Source organism: Ochlerotatus camptorhynchus, unplaced genomic scaffold, assembly GCF_037179485.1.
Source record: "Ochlerotatus camptorhynchus isolate MF236.1 unplaced genomic scaffold, CSIRO-AGI_Acam_v1.1 ptg000084l, whole genome shotgun sequence".
Classification (NCBI taxonomy): domain Eukaryota; kingdom Metazoa; phylum Arthropoda; class Insecta; order Diptera; family Culicidae; genus Ochlerotatus; species Ochlerotatus camptorhynchus.
In genome coordinates, this window is record NW_027040574.1 from 2,956,605 (window position 1) to 2,977,107 (window position 20,503).

A 20,503-nucleotide genomic window follows, 5' to 3' on the forward strand; every position below is an offset into this window, starting at 1 on the left:
AGACCATACATTTCATCAGATTTTACGACAATTCTCCCTTCTCTCCCCCTGCGTCGCCTTCCCAGCCCAAGTGGGACGAATAAACAGAATCGCGCAATAAATGGACCAGGATCAACTAGAAAACGGCGGCAGATAAACAATGCCGAAAGGGGGCGTGACTAGGCCAGGAGTCCTTCACATGGAAAGCTGCCACGTTACTACAAACGGTAAGCAAGAGATATTTTCCGAACGGGAGATAAATGGAGAGAAACGACTTTTCCCTGAAGCTATTTGCAAGCTCGGTGGCGTGCGTTCCTGCGGATTCACCACCAGCAGTGATGCAATGTCACCTGTTGCTTTCCGATGACGACGTACGGTTCTGTTGAGCATGGAGAGTAGGGTTCTCTCTCGCTTCCGGATGCCACCTGTGCCGCGTCTTCGTAGGCGGTGACGATCCTGCGCAGTAGCCGTCGAGAAATTCATTGGCTGTTACTGGAATCTACACCGCGGTGGTGGACAGGATTCGATTGCTGGTGACGGAACAGGACCTGTTCAGTTGTAGCAGCACCGCGAACAACGTCAAACGTGCAGGAAATCCGGTCCGATTGTGATAGCGAAGCAAAAAAAAAAGACTAGTGATGTGCTAAGTGCAAGGATGAGTTTGCTTCAGGATAGTCAGAGAATGCTACCGTACAGTCCACAGCAGCAACAGCAGCAATCGGAAGGCAACTATTTCCAGCAGTTTCTGTACCCGCAAAATCCCGTCGCCCTACCAGGAATTCTGGGCAGCAGTGAGTACCAAATCCCACTGGATTTGTCCCTCCGACAGGGGAATGTGCCAATGACTCCACCGTCAACTCCGTCTCCGCCACGTAAACGAAGCCGAACCTTCGACGAGGATGACTGGAAACTCAAACACGTCAACAGCAACGTCAAATCCACGAACCAATTCTCCGATACGGTTTGCATCGACAACAAGAAATACTACGCCAACACGACCCTAACCTCAACCAACTCGCACTTCCGCTATTTCGATGATTCGACCCGTTTACCACCGTTCAAGTCCCTTCAGCCAACTCCTTCCACTTCGACGGACGAAAAACCACCGGATGAATTCATCGACATCACCGGCCAGGAGGATTCGACCTCGGCATCCCGTCGATCTCCGTCGTCGAACATCGACGTCGAATCACTGGACAACAACATCGAGGAAGACGACGAAGACAGTCAAGAATCGATCAACATCGTTGATAGCGAAAAGGAAAACAGCGAGGCTGTCCTCATAGATGGCCAAAGATGCTTTGAAAACGAGAAACTGCACCTTCAGGCGATCGAAGGCTTCGCACGGCTTTTCGAGCAAAGTTTCGTCGGCTATGACAGGCCAGCTACGGCGACGACGAAGGATCGTCCGACGGGGAAAAACAACTCCCATCGACCCAAGACGGAGCGACGGCGAATCAAGACACGGAAGCAGTTGGTTGACGAGGATAACACCAGTCCGGTGTCGGGGACGCTCATCCGGAAGCTGCAGGATGGGGAAGAGCTGGTGGTCCGCAAGGGTGACATCGATCCGGCGTTCAACGTCGTGGAAATAACGGACGAAGCGAAGGAAATTCTGTCGAAGATCGAAAACAAGATCGGTTCGTATTTGTGTCAGCTGTGCCGGGCCTTGTATGACGATGCGTTCGGACTGGCACAGCATCGGTGTTCGCGGATCGTGCACATTGAGTACCGGTGTTCGGAGTGTGATAAAGTGTTCAACTGCCCGGCGAACTTGGCTTCGCACAAGAGGTGGCATAAGCCCCGTGGTGGTGGTGGTGGTGGGGGAAGTGGAACAAATGGGGAAGGAAAGAAGAAGGGCACCCGATCGGGTAGTGTGGAAAAGGGGGACAAGAAGGAAGATGAGTGCATTGAAATAGTGGATAACGAAGGTGGTGAGCCGGCAGCAGAACCGACGGACGGACCGGAGGAGAACTTTGGATGCAATCAGTGCGGGAAGAGTTTTAGACGGTATGAATTTCTATGCTGGTCGTATTAGGTTAGGTTAAAATGGCTTTTGAACTCTACGGAGCCAAATGTGTTTGAGAGAGAGAAAATTCAATTCATCATAGTTAAGGAAAAGATGGTCTCCTCTACAGACGGTATGATGTGCTTTAGCAATTCGTGCTTAAAATCTCGTTAGTTAAAATGGAGAGAAAGTAAACTAGCTACAATAGAGGTGGACAATATAGTTCTTTATTTTGGAAAATATATCGGTTGCTATACATCATCTGAAAGGGCTTTGTATTCTGAGCACCGCGATATTTTTTCGAGATCCCATATACTTCCATCTCGGTTTTTAAATCAAGTGAAATAACCACTGTGTGACTCAAAACTAACAAATTGACAGTTCGCTCCCATACTAAGTACCACCGAGGGGCGCTAAGATTGGGGATTTTTGCTAATGTAATCACACTCAATTGAGATTTTCACGTCCGGTTGAATTGGTGCAATATGTGAGAGCGTGTTAGTGAAAATCAGAGCAAAATACTAACAAATCCGAGGGGGGCGACTCTATCTACGATGCAGGAAAAATTGTGTTTTGCTGTGGTTAGCTGCGCGCACGCTGAGTAGATATGAAGAAGATTGATGACGATTTTCAAGATTTCCTGCAAAAAGATGATACGCGATGCAAGTAGATACAAGAAATCAAAGAAGATTTTTCGAAGATTGATTCGCTAGTGTGAGATTTGTAGAGCATCTAGAATTGAGATTTAGATGTGTCGCCCCCCTCGGACAAATCGCTGTCAAGCTCATTTTGACAGATCTAATTTTATACATTTTTTAGGTCAGCCAGAGGAAAATAATAAACAACTTTACACGGCGATATACCCGCTATTGTGCGTGCGTTCAACGTTACTAATCTCTATTTATGAGATTTAGGATTTCGGTTCCATTTGTAATGCAGATTTTATTTGCATTGATAATTTGATATGTAATAACCTCAATACAATATAAAACATCATAACGGAGATGGTGACCATCCGAGCCTTGTCACTATTAACAAGCATGAGCATGAACATGAGCATGATTGACTGCCCACGGTTGCTACTCTGTTATTGCCAGATCAACTGTAATTACACAGAGAGCCAATAGACGATTCTTGGGACTAGAATTCATCCTCAATGTGTAAAAACTGGTGATCTGGATCTGGTGACACTCGCTTTATTGGAAGCCGATAAAATCTCTGCACTTCCACGAGGAATCACTGGGATATTGGGTAATAGGGTTGGATTTGCAGCAGGGTTCGTTTTGGTAAACGATAAGCTGAATTGATGTCCTTACGATCATAACATGAAGGATCTTGGGATTGAACCCACGATCTTCTGTTCAGCAAGCAAAAACGTTTGCTACTAGGCAAACAAGCTTCTTTTTAATCGAGTTGCTGTTATTACCATGTAGTCATATTAACAAATATAACGATTGACTCTTGAATGTAGATAGGCTGATATTAGAATCATGATGTTTTGCTCAGTAAACAAACACGGTTGCTCTAAGGCCACCGAGCCCCTCATATCACATTATACCGTTACCCGAGTTGTTGTCACCATTCAAACCCAGCACCGACCGCGTTTGTCTGCTCAGTAAGCAAGCCACTGTAACCGACGGTCTTTCTAATCCTAAAACTTAAAGCTACGAAAAAGCATTTAGGTCTTCGCTAAGCTCCACTTTCACACGATGTTCAATGTTTCGGTTTGCTCTTTACGCATTGTTCAGGCTATCATAACAAGCTATGACCGACGTGACGATTGGTTAAGCCCTGTTTTAACAAGCTATTCAATTGAAATCACGTTCCGAAAGCAGTCAACAATGTATCCCAATGCGCCCTATTGTTTCTAAACATTCCGAAGCGTTCCGCCTAATATCTATCAATTACGATTTTCTACAATAGTAGCCTGGGATAAATCCTAATGTCTTTCCCCCCCCCCCCCAAACCTCAACCATAGAGGTAACTCTAAGACCAGAAGGTCCTGAATAAATGTGCTCAACTTTTTGGCGCAGCAATGGTACTATCTTTGGTCCCAAACTAATCGATGCACCCTTCGAAACATAGGAAAATCCACTAACCCCTCATTCTATCTGTCAAACTTTCATAGCGAATCAAAATAAACATAGTGTAGTACTAGAATTTCGACTAGAATGGGGTAAGTTAATCGATTTGCTTGGGACCAATAGGCTAGTCAAGTAGTGAGCCAATTTTAAAATCGTTAGTTTCCACTGGTTGACTCAACTATGTTCTTGCATTCTGGTGCACACCTTAGAGCAACCGTACCAGTCGTTGCCATTTGCGGCACTATTTTACTTACGCACAGCGTTTCCATTTTGGCTTAATCACTCCTCTCCACACCGGTCGTTGCTATCAGAGTCATAATTTAAGTTACCGTTTTCCACACCGGCAAAACAAACTTTTGGCGTTTATTCAAAATAGCAACCGTCTTATGCGTTGCTACCGGGTTGCTAAATTTATGAACACACTACTTCCCAAGGTGCGGATTGCTATTTCCCCAACCTGTATAGCAACCCCCGGTACGCAAGTAGCGTTATGGTAGAGGTTGGTAAATGTGCCTTATTTACTCATTGGTACGGTTGCTCTTACCGACAGTAACGCTTTTCTTATTTTCAAACTTAAACCGCAAAATGGATCACGCGCGATCGAGGTTATCCCTGCAGGAAACAAACGGGTTGTTTTTAACTGCACGGTAAAAATTTGCCACATCTAATCCAAATGCTCTTGCACTTGACTCAGTCTGTTATGCGGCACTACGAATCAAAGTGACTTATCATTGACTTTTAAGTTTTTGCGTTTTGAAACAAAGTGATTTGATACTGTATAACACCTTTCAATCAAAATGATTGTCATTTGAATTGGCACCACTGTTTTCATCCATTGAATTTGATTAGTTTTGCTTTTGGAAGCAAATGTCAAAACCGCTCATGACAAACACTACTCGCGAAGATGGCAAGTCAACAACAAATGATGTCAACCGAGAGAAGTGATAATTTTCCATCTCCACCCGAAATAATTTGCGTTCTAGAGCGTGAGTAATACGAAATTGTTGCTGTAGATAAGTTCGATTACAAAATATTGTCAATCTAAAAAAAAATCTATTGCTCAATGTCTCGTCTAAAAGCCTTGCGATGTTGTTCAATATCACTTGGAAACATGTGATCTGAGTAGTTATATGATGAACAACATATAACAAGGCTTGGAACAAGCTCACCAAATACAACCACCATGGCAGCATCAGCAACTACTCGAGTCTTGTCACTATTTACAAGGCATTAAAAATAACAAGGTCTAAAGTGTGTTCCCCTGCTCACTGAAAACTCCTGTTCTCCTCCTGTTCAGGACTAGGGTTCGGTGAAAAGCTTGTTCCAGTAACACAACACGAAAAGGTGATCTACCACCATAGAGGTAACTCTAAGACTAGAAGGTCCCGAAATAACGTGCTCAACTTTTTGGCTTAGCTCTGGTACTCTCTTCGTCGGTCCCACGCTAATCGATTCACCCCTCGAAACATAGGAAAATCCACGAGCCCCTCATTTTATCTGTCAAACTTTCATAGCGAATCAAAACAAACATTGTGTAGTACTAGAATTTCCACTAGAATGGGGTACGTTAATCGTTTGCTTGGGACCAATAGGCTAGTCAAGTAGTGAGCCAATTTAAAATCGTTAGTTTCGTATTGATTATTGCTACCACCGTTACTGGATTTCACATTGAACAAAATTTTTAAAAATGACGGGAGGACACAAAAATCGCGTCCGTTCATCACCACCCGAGTCTTGTCACTATTAACAAGGTATAAAAAGTAACAAGGACCAAAATGGGTTCCCTTGATTACTGAAAAATCCAATTCCCCTAGTTTGAAGTTGTCAGGACCAGAGGCGATGTTGTAATAAGAGTCCCGCGAAGAGAAAATGTTGCGAACAAGCAGCACTGTTTGTGATTAATTTTTCGTCAGAGTGGTCCAGAATGCAGATTTAGGTGGAATGATATGTTTTGAGCCTGACATTGAAACTTTAGACTAACAGTCTCTTCTACAAAGTTGTTCCTTATAGTTAGGCCCTCATTTTTATGACAATGAATTCTAGGGTGGTGCCTATTATCATTAAAATAAAAAATCTAACTTTTTTGTTTGAATAAACTAAGGTATACATTCTGGGGCAAAGTTATAGCTGAGCTAATTTCAAGCAACTTTGTTGAAAATAACTTTTTTGTATCTCTTAAATTGGCCGATTTAGAGCCATTTTCTTGAATTGAGTTAGGGTGAATCTTAAAAAAAACAGATTTTTTGCTCTAGTTTTCCTATTTAGAATTTCTCAGCAAAGGTGTCTTTAGATAACTTTTAGATCTTAAGAAGGCGCAAATTTTTGCTGCACAAAGTATGTCGATATCTTTCGCCGATCAAGAGTTATTGACGTTTTTATACTAAAAATATGCACTTTTCAAATGTTAATATCTCTGGTAGGGGCAAACAAAAAAAAAGTTTTCTTATGGCATTTAAAAGGGCGTATGTTATTCTCAATAATATGACAAAATTGGAGGTATGTTATTTTTTAAACTCGTATAAAATCAATTTGAATTTTTTCATATTTTTTACTATATTTGGGTATATCTTTTTTATTAGAAGAGATACAGGCAACAAATCTCACTATAAAACATTTGTCTTGAAGAGTTTTAAAAGTCTCTAGAAGATAACTTTCATGAGAAATTTCAAATAAAAAAGTTATTGCTAAAAAACTGTTTTTTTTTCCAGGAACACCCTGAGTAAACTCCGAAAAATTACTCTAAAATGAGAACGTTAAGAGATAGAAAAAAATTTTCTTCGACAAAGTTGCTTGCAATTATCTTAGCTACAACTTTTTTAAACAATACATGTTTTTATTTTGTAAAACAAAAAAGTTAGTTTTAAAAATTCCCTAATTTGAGGACCACCCTGACGTTTGCAAACACCAAAAGAAGGGAATTTTTAAGAACAAAAACTTTTTCGAAGACATTTAATGTCCAAATATTTAAACAAATGTACTAGCACATTTTATATAAATTTGTCATTAGAGTGGTCCTATGAAATCCATCTTTTGTCAATAACTTTTTTATTTGAAATTTATCATGAAAGTCATCTTAAAAAGACTTTTAAAACTCTTTAAGACGAATGTTTTATAGCTGAATTTGTTGCCTGTATCTCTTCTAATAAAAAAGATATACCCAAATATAGTAAAAAATATGAAAAAATTCAAATTGATTTTATACGAGTTTAAAAAATAACATACCTCCAATTTTGTCATATTATTGAGAATAACATACGTCCTTTCAAATGCCATAAGAAAACTTTTTTTTTGTTTGCCCCAACCAGAGATATTAACATTTGAAAAGTGCATATTTTTAGTATAAAAACGTCAATAACTCTTGATCGGCGAAAGATATCGACATACTTTGTGCAGCAAAAATTTGCGCCTTCTTAAGATCTAAAAGTTATCTAAAGACACCTTTGCTGAAAAATTCTAAATAAGAAAACTAGAGCAAAAAACTGTTTTTTAAGAGCCACCCTAACTTAATTCAAGAAAATAGCTCTAAATCGGCCAATTTAAGAGATACAAAAAAGTTATTTTCAACAAAGTTGCTTGAAATTAGCTCAGCTATAACTTTGCCCCAGAATGTATACCTTAGTTTATTCAAACAAAAAAGTTAGATTTTTTATTTTAATGATAATAGGCACCACCCTAGAATTCATTGTCATAAAAATGAGGGCCTAACTATAAGGAACAACTTTGTAGAAGAGACTGTTAGTCTAAAGTTTCAATTTCAGGCTCAAAACATATCATTCCACCTAAATCTGCATTCTGGACCACTGTGCGCTGGTTAGAGTAAACGGCAAAAAGATTTTTTGCGTTAGCATCGGATGACTTTCATTCGGAAGTGAAAAATTTCATGTCGACTATGGAGCTTCTAGGGGAACAAAAAAAATAATAGAACGTGAAAAATGTTCAAACAAGTGCTAAATAATAAATACCCAGGGGGTAAGTCACTCAGCACATTGTGCTGAAATAAGATTATGCATAGCTTGTTCACATCTATCGGCACACCCTCGGCACAATCTCGTAGACATTGGATTGTTATAAATAAAATGGGAGCACTGATGGGCAACTGTCATTGAAGTTGTTCACAACATTACGTGCTGTTTGACTGACTGAGGAACTCAGATCAGCAGTTTACTTATAGATCTAAATACGAAATGTAGGTTCTAGCGTAGGCTCAAGAGAAAGAGGGAGTTAATTAGACCCCATTAATACCCTTAATTCAAATAATGCTGCAAAAACTACAGAAGTCTATTCATCATCTTCTTTAGTCGGTCTCCAACAATATTCCCCACCGGTTCCAACTCTTTCTGGCCGCTGATAGACCGTTGTTCTTCACATCACGAAAGGCTTGGTCTCTGGTCTGCCTTTGAGAGCATTATGAAACCCTAAAACACAGGACTTTTATTATCCTATGAATACAAAACACAAAAATTTTGCACACCCGCCACTTTCCGCGTCAAGAGTCTAAAAAAAACTAGCACGCAATATGAAAGCAGCAAAGTTTTCAACGAAAGAGAATCGATCAATGTAGATTGGGCTATTTAAAAAGTGACGCGAGATTTATCCTTGCGATTGCAAACCAAAACATTCAAGGTGTCAGAAATACCGTGTTGCCGGGATGGATATTTTACTAACAATGACAGCTTGCTGTATGACCGGCACAATCGACAAATTCTGCAGCACACTTGAGGCACACTGACAAAAAAGATGTCCCAAGATTGGTGTGCGGAGTGACCTACCCCTTGTAAATACCACACTGTACTGAATAAAGCAAAGAAATGTTTTTCATCTAAAATAACTAAAATATTGTCAGTAATGAATGCAATACTTGTAATTCACTGGCCATGGAAACAATAATGTTAATTTACTTTGCTTGTTTGGTACCCCGCTTGACAGTTCGATTGGTACTTCTGGCTTCACTCTTAGCGGAACTCTTATTATGACATTGACCCTGGTCAGGACTAGGTTTCGGTGATAGATCTTATACCAGTAACGCACCACAAAAAGGTGATCTACCAGCGTTACTGGGTTGAAAAGATAAAAAGGAACGAACTCACCAGGTTTAACTCAATTGAACCTAAAGGCAGCATGACATGTGTTGATGTAGAAGTCCAAATTGTAGACGGCCCGATTGACGACGACCAACATGAACTAGTCTGGTTTGTGGTGGAGCTTGCACGGAATGTCTTCCCTCGATTTGAGATAAAAGATGTTCGGATGTAGTTGATTTTTGATGTGCATTGGCAAGCCTTTTCGAGGCCAATAGTCAGGTTCAGCGCTGCGACTCAACGGTGAGACAAATGATGGGACGAACTGAACTGACGATGAAGTGAACTAGAAATCGTATCCTGGGCCTATCTTTGACCAGATCAGCAACTGATTATAGGAACAAACAACTCCACGGAAAAAAAAAACCAACGTCACTTTCGATCAAACACACAGCCTACTCTCAGTAAGCTGGAACCACACAACTATTCGTATTTTTTAACAATGAATATTCGATGAAAATTATCTGTCACTTGATATGTTTAGATTTATATATCATAGCCTCCTACAACACTGCTCTAAATCCAGCAATAGTCTAACATCAAACCGGGAAGCGATACCTTCTTGCGTTGGTATATCTTTTCCCTCAATCCACTGCCCAAGCATTGAGATCTCCTCCGATGACGACAGTCTGCGTTCAATGTGCTCTTCGGTAAGTCATGCATATGAAGATTCAATTAATTTGGGCATTCGTAAAACCTTTCTATGAGCCACAACCACTTCTTGTATGGGATACCCAACTAACATTTTCAACTTTATAAGCCATCTTTTCCAGCATTCTGCTGTAAAGTAGCTGAAAAAAAGCTGCAGATACAGCTACAAGCAGAAGCTAGCAAAATAGTTTTGGAGAGCGTTTACTCAAATTTTTCTCAACCATTATTCAATTTGTCAGTCACACTGAATAACAGCAGCCAATAAACGCTAATGTCACTTCTATGAACATATTCATCAACTTTCAACTTGTAGCTGCAAAACAATGCTAATAAAGTGAATATATTACTCATTTGATGGCTTCTACAAATCAACCACTCTTGCTGAATAACATAAACATCAACAGTGCTTTTTCAACAACTAAACAACCTGCGAATAGGCTGTGTTTGCGCTACTTTGGAAGCATTTTTAAAGTCAACTAGGTTTATTTTTAGACGTGTGCAGTTTTACAGCCTTTACTCTGCTCTTTTACAAAGCTGAATTAACATGTCGAGGAAGTGATTTATGTGCACTGTTATAAAGCCTCTACTCAGCGATCAGAGAAGGGCATGTTGATTTTTTTTTACATCAGTTCAAAGTGTTGGCGTAGCTCAGTTGGTTAGTGTAAAGGTTTGCCAATGCGGTCGTCTCGAGTTCGATTCCAGGTTCCGGTACAGGGTAGATAATTTGGTGGTGTGCTTGTAGCTAATTTCGAAAATTGTGAAAGCTAAATAAACTTAATAAATTCCTCCATAAAAAATAGCGTAAACAATATGTAACCAGGCTTCAAGAGAAAGCTGTGTTTAGGTGATTATTGGATAACCGGGAACAAGTTGAATAAGCGCCTTTCAAGTTCACACACAACTAAGCAACAGGATAACAGCGTTAATGGAAGCGTTAATGGATATGCAATAAGAGCTTGTCCCAACCGTCACAACACAGCCATAAGTAGCTGACTAAGTTCACCAGATTTGCTTGTATAGAGGTTGAGTAAAGGTTTAGCTTGAGGCTGTATAAATGAAATGGGTAAGGCGTTTACATTGTAAAAATTGTTAGTTGGGCACCCAGTTATCAGTATCGGGAAGACCTAGAAGTCGTACTTTGTTTCCGTTGTCGACTGCCACAACAGTTGCAGCGCTGCTTCGCAATGATTGAAGTTTATTTGGATTACCTCCATTGAGCAGTTCCAGGCCAAATATTAAAAAAAAATTGGCTCAACCTTCTCCGATTTGCATGAAACTATGTATAATTGATCGTTATGGGTAATCATTCACATTTGTGCTAAAATTCGGCCATCTTGAATCTTGATTTTTTTAAATAACTTCTCTGACATTTTTCAATTAATCCTAGCACGAAAACGTAACTTATAATCGAAATGACATCTGAGACAAAGTTACAGTGGAAAATAAAGTCTATGTAGGAAAAAATACACGCTAAATTTTCCAATAATTTTCAGACAAAAGTTTGAAAAAAAATATGAAATTTATGTAACAAAAAAGTCCTTCTTCAATACTTTTGAATTAAAGAAAAAGCGTATGAAAAATGCAAACTTATGAAATATTGAAAATCTTGGACGCTAAGAACAACAACTTTAGGTTATTTATTTTTTACTTCTAGGGTTTTAGAATGTGGAAGAACTAATCCTCAGAATTTGTTTGAGTTCCACAGTCATGAAGCTTCATCTTAGTCTGAGAGATTTCTTCGAGTCCTAATTAATTAAGTTCAAATTTTCTTAAATAATGGCTGAGTCAAATTTTTCTTCAGTTCAAAATTGGTTCAAATTAACCAAAATTGTAGAGGCATTGCAGAGCTTTACAAATCTTAGTCATCGACAAAACAATTAAATTCAAGGACTTGAATAATTTGCTTATGGACCTTAGAACAAACTCACTACATCTCTTAAGCTGTCTACGAAGTTGATAGACAGCCCCTAAGTCATGATTCTTAAAAAATTTCAAAATCCTGAAAAAATTTAAGAGGGAATCCCGAGGGAGGGGGTGAAGACATTTGAGAGTACTTTTTGTTCTTGTTGAAAACTGGCATCCCAAAAAAAAAAAAATCAACACAGCGTTATTTCATTCGGACGTTCTATGGATATTAGGGTGTCCCAAAATTGCACTATGTCTGGAAATCTGGGGGCTCTACCTCCAAATGATAGCTAAGGGTGTTTCAAACAAACTTTTGTTTGGCGGCAACTCTAGGAAATGTTGTTTAGAGGTCGCCCCGACGGAATTTTTGAAAAAAAGTCCATTTTTCATAGCTATTATCCAATAAATATTTTTAGTTCTTTAAATTTCAGTGACATCTCACCCTTTTATATTTTTCGCAGATTACAAATTAAGAAACTATAAGAAAAAAATTGCTACGGCATGTTCTGTGTCCAATTTGTTAGTTACAATTTTTCAAATTCTCTAAAATGATGTTTTTTTGTTGTACATCACTGCATTCAATCATCAAAAGTTGGTATCAAACATAGCGCTATTATCAATCAAATGCAACAGAAATATGGGAAAAAGCAACTTTGCCCGAGACACTTTAACCACAAACGAAGTGACAGACGACTTACTGGCGAAGAAATCCATTAAAATAATGTGGTTCACTGTAATAGAATTTTCTTGGAAGCTTGTGCCATCATCCACCAGATGGGTTAGTTTTTTTGTTTTGATTTGAACAAAGTTGATTTTGTGTACAATGATTCTTTGACAGTGTGCAAAGAGTGCGTATCATTTTGTCATTTTTTTATGCATTTCAGTTTTGAGTAGAGTGAAAGAGATAGAACCAAAACATTCTAGTACATTCGGTTAAAATGCTAGTTCAATCTAGTAGTAGCATAGAGGTAACTCTAAGACCGCTGGGTCCCGAAGAAAATCATTATTATTTTTGGCTCACTCAGTACCAGAACAACGGTCCCAAGCAGTCCCAAGCTATTTCACTCACCCCTGCATGTTCTGCATGAATCCACACACCCCTGATGTTATCTGTCAAACTTTCATAGCGAATCAAAACAAACATAGTGTAGTAATAGAATTTCAACTAGAATAGGGTACGTTAATCGTTTGCTTGGGACCAATAGGCTACTAAAGTGGTGAGCCAATTTAAAATCGTTAGTTTCGTATTGATTGTTGGTAGTAGTGTTGCCATGCGGTACAATCCAGTAGTAGTGGTGTTGCCATGTGGTACACTGAAAAATTGCAATAGCAGGTTAGTCACCAAAGTTTTCGAGGAGCGGCTCGTCACTTCGTTTGTGCTTTAACCTCATTTTTAACCGTTAAAAAGTTATTCGTGATTTACTGTGGAAAGAAAAGTTCAGAATTTCAATACTTGCAGTATGTCCACCAGCAAATCAAACTATCATTGAAATCGATAAATACAAATCACCTACTTTGTTGTAAATCACTTGATAACATTTGTTTCGAAGTTTCTAGGATTCAATAGGAGGATATATGAGCGGAGAGGGATCACACAATTTATTAAATTCCATTTGATTGCCGTAGCAAGCTGAACCAAAAAAGAAAATCATGTCACCAAAAACCAAGCTCAAGTCGGATCTCATCACCGGTATTGCGAGGAAGCATTTGCCCACAAATCGTTTGCCGTCGGAGTTGGCCGTCATCAGGTACTTTCGATTCAAGCATGAAACCCAACAACTTTCAATCGGAAAAAGCATTCAAGTTGTGGCTACCGGCCAACGGACAACCGCGGAAAGAGGATGGATCAAGCTCAGCATTAAACAGCAGCGTGCTGTGATCGAACCCACTGTCACTCAAGCGCGTTCATGCTGAATGAAGAAGAACAGAGTGATGTTAATTCATTAGACAGCAGAATGAGGGGTGCAACGCAGTGAGTTATCATATAAGCTACCCTAGCTACACCCTGTACAGGGTATACACTGCACCTTACAGGTTTCCGAATGCCCGCTTAAGGTTTTGGGCAATGGCGGGGCCACCTTGTTTTGATACTTTTACCCACTGTTTCTTCAAAGTCAGCTTGTTCTCCAACACTTTAGGCGTTTGACGAAGTCTGGCCTTCATGATAACCCAAAACTTCTCAATCCCCAACCACCCGGAAAATCGTGGAATGATGTATTCCCAGGTGTTTCCCGATCCATCCGTGGGACACAGTTGGATTTTCCACGCCGGCGCACAAGATTTTTTGGTGGATCTGATTTTGCTCGGATGCCACCTCGATAACCATTACACAGATTGTGATGAAATTCCAGGGATGCCAGATGATTTTACAAATTATCTGTATGAATGCTAATAAAATGCCTGCATTTCTCTGTATCATACATTTTGAATACTGAGAGTAGGGATAAGAGGACGAGTTGTGTGAAAAGTGTGAAAATCATTTCTGATCAAGGTTGCAAATGCATATTTTGCGTAACATATTTTCGTAATTTCGTGATAATTACTTTACATTCACATTTAATGAGAGAGGCAACAAAAACTAAAACCTGCATTGGTCAATTGCTGTCATTTTCAGGGTTTTTACGAGAAATTTAAAATAAAATCCATTCCAAATCTACTCGAGCCATAGTTCAAATGTTTACAGTAAACTTTGTTGCAAGAAATTTTCAACCAGAAATTTCGCAATGGGTTTTTGATGTTCTGTAAACCTCTCTGAGCCTATCTTAAAACCTTACATTGATCCGACATCGGGCCGAAATGTCTGTTCGGGATCATTCTTCTTGGTTTCTTCATTACTCCACTGCCGTATATCAATTGACAAATCCATGTTTCAATCGACCACCGTGACGCTGCAGTCGCAGCGGTGATAAGTCCGAAATAATGTGTCAAACTGAATACATTTTTGAAATTTCAACCAAAAAACTATTATTTTCTATTTATTCTGGCGAGTTTCTGTGGAAGTCCAAACATGATCCGAGCAAAAAAGTAGTACTCGTAATAATGGTATATAATGCTGAATTTTATCGTGCTTTGTTTCGAAAATATCTTCCAAATAAACAAACATCATCCAAATCACCCAAATCGTCCACCGACTAAATCTATTGTCACTTAAAAATTAATTTCAGTCGGTGTATTAATCAGCAGATTAAATCGTTTTTCGTCTGGTGCTACACCGAGCAATCGGCCTATTTAATAGTTTTTCGTCGATTGGTTTAGTCGGCCAACTTTGTCTGTTGTTTAATCGGCAGATGATTTCAAACCTTAACATGTTTTCAGTAATTTATAAGTCTTGAAGTAGCTTTCTATTTAAGAACAATGCATTACAAAATAGTTTTATGCATTTTGTACAAGATTCATCCATGCTGACAAGAAATTTTCATGAAATTACATTGAAATTAAATAATTTTGCAAACAATCAATGAAATTTTCAAGGGCTGTCACAGACTTATCACCGTCGGTTAGTGCTTATTCGTGCCACCAGGCGCGCATGAGTTTAAGTTGGATTTCTCAATTGTATATAATGTCTCGTGACAGCCTTTTCGAGACAGCCACTTGGGTAAGCTGAGGGATGTCGTCGGTTTGTGAAAGCTGTCATTACGACAGAAACATTGAAAACCTGATCATAAAGAAATGTGTAAATACAGCCCATTCGGTTCACTACGTTCCAAGCACGATGATTTTTGCAAAGCGGGTATTGGCAAATCATAGTTGGCACTCGTGGAGAATAGAAGAACTATGAGATTGATGATGGTTTCAAAATTTTCCACGGGGAGGTATACGAGTGCAATCTTAAAATACTTTTATTTTGCAAATGGATCATTTTATTTAAATCGTTTGCCAATTGATGCGACTGTTCTAAAACAGCTTTCATTTTTTCGTGCGTGCGCTGTTGCCAATACACTTCGAATCCAGATCTGAACGTACGGTAGCAAGCGATAGTAAAGCACACAAAGCAGCAGTCAATTCAGGTATAAACCAACTGTCGCGAGAAGGCTGTACTATCTGGAAGCCTGCACATAAGTTTCGTCGTCCATGACGACACAGTCGAACTTTGTGAACAGATTCGTATTCAGCTTTCGGGACCGCCACCTGCACCTTCTTAAACGTCGACAACCCGAAAATTTCGACACGCTTCTCCTCTTGCTTGGACGTCATTTTGGAAGCCTGGAGAGCATACGATGAAAACTCATCATAGCAACCATTGTACACTACTACACTCAACTTCAACTTCCAAATGCAGTATTTCAGTTTTTTTATGCATTTTTAACAGAAATACACCAATTTGAAGTTGACCAATTTTTGTGCGTTCCAGACTTTATCTTATTTTTCACTCATACCCAGAAGCGTCCACTTGACTCTACGATTATCCAAGGTAATCAACCAGTCCAAACTAAAACATCTCGTAGTAACCCTCATCCGATTTTACAAAACTTAAGACGGGTTCTTAGGGAAGGTCCATTAATTATGTCACGCAAATTTGGTCCATTTTCAACCCCCCCCCCCCTCCCCACGTCATCCTTTGTCACATTTTTTTTGTATGGCCCTTAATTTTGTTTGTATGACTCGTCACAGTTTCCAAACCCCCCTCCCCCTAAAAGTGTGACATAATTAATGGACGATCCCTTAGCGATTGAACAATTATGTTTGTGGATGGATTGATTTAACTCGGATAATCTTAAAGTCACACATCCGGCTCATACCATATTTTCAATATTTAAAATATCAGGGTAAAGTGCTGTAAATGTATTAAATTGGGCTGGTTAGTATTTGTATCAACATAATATAATAATACCAAAAAAAAAATCACTCTGACAGTCGGTGTTTATTCAAACAATTTTAATTTAATATTTGTTGATGTACGTGCGGCTTCTTTTATCAATATTGAGTAATTATGAGCTACTTATATTTACTCACTGCAAAAAGATTAACGCTGACACTCTGAGTACAGCTGGCTTGCCTCTGACATTTGACAGAGTTTAATCAGAGGTTCGTGAATTTTCTTAAATGTTGAAGGGTGCTTCAATTAGCTTTATGACTTTCTGAGAATTAGGCAAACTATTTCCGGATCTCGTGAATAGTGACCACAATTTTGAAATTTCCTTGGCTTGAACTAAAGAAATATCTCACCTCAAATATATTAACGGTCATTGGAACCACATGCATGGTTCTTCTGTGTTGGGGACAGAAGTGGTAAATGTTATGAAAATGTTGTGGGGAAAATGTCCTGATATTAGTTACAATGGGTGACATCTCTGCAGTAAAAATGTACATTTACTACCTCTGGTTGGAAAAGGTCAGTTCTCCATATAAATGGTGAGAGCTACAAATTTATAATTTCCACGGGCTGTCGACAAATATTTCATCACACATGTTGGTCAGTGGTGCCAATCCCGGCAAAAAATATCTAAATTTGTAGACTGAATAATATTTTCATGGACTTCCCTCATATTCGGGAAGTTTTTCCTGGTTTTCCACGGCTTTCGTCGGGAAAATTCAACTCACTTATGAGAGAATCCACTTTTGCCGAAATTGAGTCTTAATTTTGAGTAGGTCTGAACGACCTTGTAGTAAGTTAAAGCACAAACGAAGTGACAGACGACTAACCAGCGAAGAAATCCATTAAAATAATGTGGTTCACTGTAATAGAATTTTCTTGGAAGCTTGTGCCATCATCGACCAGATGGGTTAGTTTTTTTGTTTTGATTTGAACAAAGTTGATTTTGTGTACAATGATTCTTTGACAGTGCTTCTAACAAAGCTACCTTGATGACATTTTTTTTTGTCGATAATTATTATTGCATGTAGTACGAATGAAAATCATCTTCTTCCTAATAGTACGTTCAGACTACAGAGTTATAACATGTGTTATTTGACAACCGTTATAACATGTTATAACTCTGTAGTATTGCCAGTTCAGACAAAAATCAGCATTTGGCGTCAGATTTGGCAACCGAAATTGACAATCGTCACTGACAGCTGCTTTTGGGATTTTCGAACACTGAACCAAAATCGTTCCTTGAAGACCGAGCTGAAGACCTTGTTCGCATGAAAACACATAAAATATGAAAGGAAACATTCAAAACAACAATTAAGGTGGAAGTTCGCAAGATAAATTGAAGAAATCTTGAAATACTTGAATAGAATAATAAATTAAAACTGCTTTTCAGCGCATTGGCAAAAGAAGATCCTCCAACCAACCTATGGACTACTACACTATTTCATTTCATGAGGACACCCGTCTCCACAATTATTTAGTAGATTTGATGGTTACATGTGGTTCCAGTATAGCCTGATTGATACAATTGATAATCCAGCGGATCGGGTCGATTGCATCAAGAGGTATCGATCTGTCTTTAACCGAGGCTTCGAAGAATGATAGTTATTATCCGGTTTTGTGTGAAATGTATGTGAATCAGCAATATGAGAGCAACCGTACCAATGAGTAAATAAGGCACATTTACCAACCTCTACCATAACGCTACTTGCGTACCGGGGGTTGCTATGCAGGTAAAATAGCAATCCGCACCTTGGGAAGTAGTGAGTTCATAAATTTAGCAATCCGGTAGCAACGCATCAGACGGTTGCTATTTTGAATAAACGTCAAAAGTTTGTTTTGCCGGTGTGGAAAACGGTAACTTAAATTATGACTCTGACAACGACCGGTGTGGAGAAGAGTGATTAAACGAAAATGGAAACGCTATGCGTAAGTAAAATAATATGGTAAGCGTGATTGCCTCTCACCCCAGCAGGCCTGGGTTCAATCCCAGTCGGCGCCGCCGGGATGTTCTGAGGCATAACATCTCTGATCACGCCTTCCTTCGGAAGGGAAGTAAAGCCGTTGGTCCCCGGTTCATGAGTTGATGGGTCGATAGGTAGGGTCCAGGTGTGGGAGCTGCCTTCCTGGCGTCGGTAGCATTGGTGCTCAGCACGGAAAACAACATCGACGGAAAACAAATCCAAGGAAAAAAAAACAGTAAAATAGTGCCGCAAATGGCAACGACTGGTACGGTTGCTCTGAACGTACTATAAAGCGACGACGTAGGGGAAATGGCTCTAATATTGGTCTATGGATCTAAGATTGGGCCCATCGATAAAAATTTGCTATTTATAAATTTTATCTAGATTTTTTTTTTTTTTGTTTATTAATTTATTTGATAAGGCTCAACCGAATTAACTTTACAGAGCCGAGGATTCTTGGTCACTATACAATACATCTTAAAACTATAGTCAAAAGGTACAACACAACAAACACTTTATCTTCCGCTATCCAAAAAGCCTCCTCCATCAGAACTGGAGCCGCTTCCAGTGGCTTCATTGTATGGCAAATTGTTGTACGCCAACGAGGGTCAGAGCGCGTCCATTGCAGCAATGGACGCAAAACGTGGTCAGCACTCACACACTCATCACGAAACGGTTGCTTTTCAAAGTCGACGACGCATCGACCGAAAGAACTGATGATGAAGAACAATGAGGAGGACCACACAATGGTTGCTGCCGAGAAAACAGACGATCGCGTAGCACACATCGAGAGTGGCCTGCTTTTGTCGACAGCCGAGTGAACACTGATTTTATCTAGAGATGGTACTTTTTTTTTTTTTTTTTTTGTCGTTATTGAAAATTTAGTCGATTGCTTAAATTATGTATGGCCCAAATTAGGGGCATTTAGGCCGACATTACATCCATTTCCCCATATAAAAAACAAAAATCTTCCTTTAATTTTCAGCCAAAGTTACCTGAAAAAGCATCTCCAATCACACCAAGCGATGCATGACCCACCGGGACGTCATAACGGATCCAGTTCCGGAATGATCAACGCCGCCACGATAGCCCACCAAAATGCAGCCGCGGCAGCTGCCCTCTTCTGTGGTCAAGCGCCTCCTCACACAGCCGCAGCCGGTTCTTCGTCCTCAGCGAACCATTCGCTTGCCGGAGCATTCTCACGAAGTGCCGCCGGTGGATTGTTCCCATTCGCTGCTGCTGCCTACGGAGTTCCCAGTGCTCACTTCCCGAAGGACGTCGCCAACTACTCCGAGCTGGAAAAGAGACGCTGGCAGTCCCTGAGCGAACTCTATCTCCAACAACGGGAGCGACTGTCTGCCTTCCAGTACGTTAGACACCACCAGTACGAAGACTATCTGAAAAGGTACAATTGCATAATTATTTTCAAACAAAGGTTACTAAACAGTTCTTTTTCCACCAGCTTTCAACCATTCCACTTCGGTCGGGACAAAACATGACAGAACGTTCTGCGACCAGTTCCGCGTCTAGCGGCACCCATCTGGTCGCACAACCAATCTTCTACCGCGACCGTTGCGACGGCAATCGAGCCACCGCCCTCAACCGCAGGACCACAGCAGCCTACTTCGACGAACGTGGCCTCACCAACGGCCGCCGCTCGCATCATAGAACACGTACACCAAGGAGGCTACGAACGCTTGGATTAGTGCGGTAGAAAATGTGACATGTGTAAAGCTAAATTACTGTGTTAGATCATCTTTGGTCCCTTTTCCGCAGACGCCCTTGCGAACCAAGTGCGATTGTTTAGGAATTTCCCTTAGGACTTAAGAAACCTACTATCATCACGTTAAACGCCCCATAGATAGACGGAAGCGAACTTTGTTTCAACCCAAATTCCCGAATCTCCCCAAGAATGCATGTCGTAGGCGTTTAGAGAAACGAAATAGCAGAAAAGGAATCGTATAACATCAATAAACAAAACCTTTTATATTGGGCATATAGCAATATAATCAGTTTACTTG

The 20,503-nt window shown here is 39.9% G+C and overlaps 1 protein-coding gene across 1 annotated transcript; it reads left to right on the plus strand.

Annotated features, from left to right (window-relative positions):
- Positions 1-587: 587 nt before the first annotated feature.
- Positions 588-20,037, plus strand: nerfin-2 (nervous fingers 2). The gene is made up of 3 exons (XM_065218211.1): positions 588-1,989; positions 19,468-19,887; positions 19,945-20,037. The coding sequence occupies exons 1-3, from the start codon at positions 635-637 to the stop codon at positions 19,979-19,981; spliced, it is 1,812 nt and encodes a 603-aa protein (XP_065074283.1). The 5' UTR covers positions 588-634; the 3' UTR covers positions 19,982-20,037.
- The last annotated feature ends 466 nt before the right edge of the window (positions 20,038-20,503 follow it).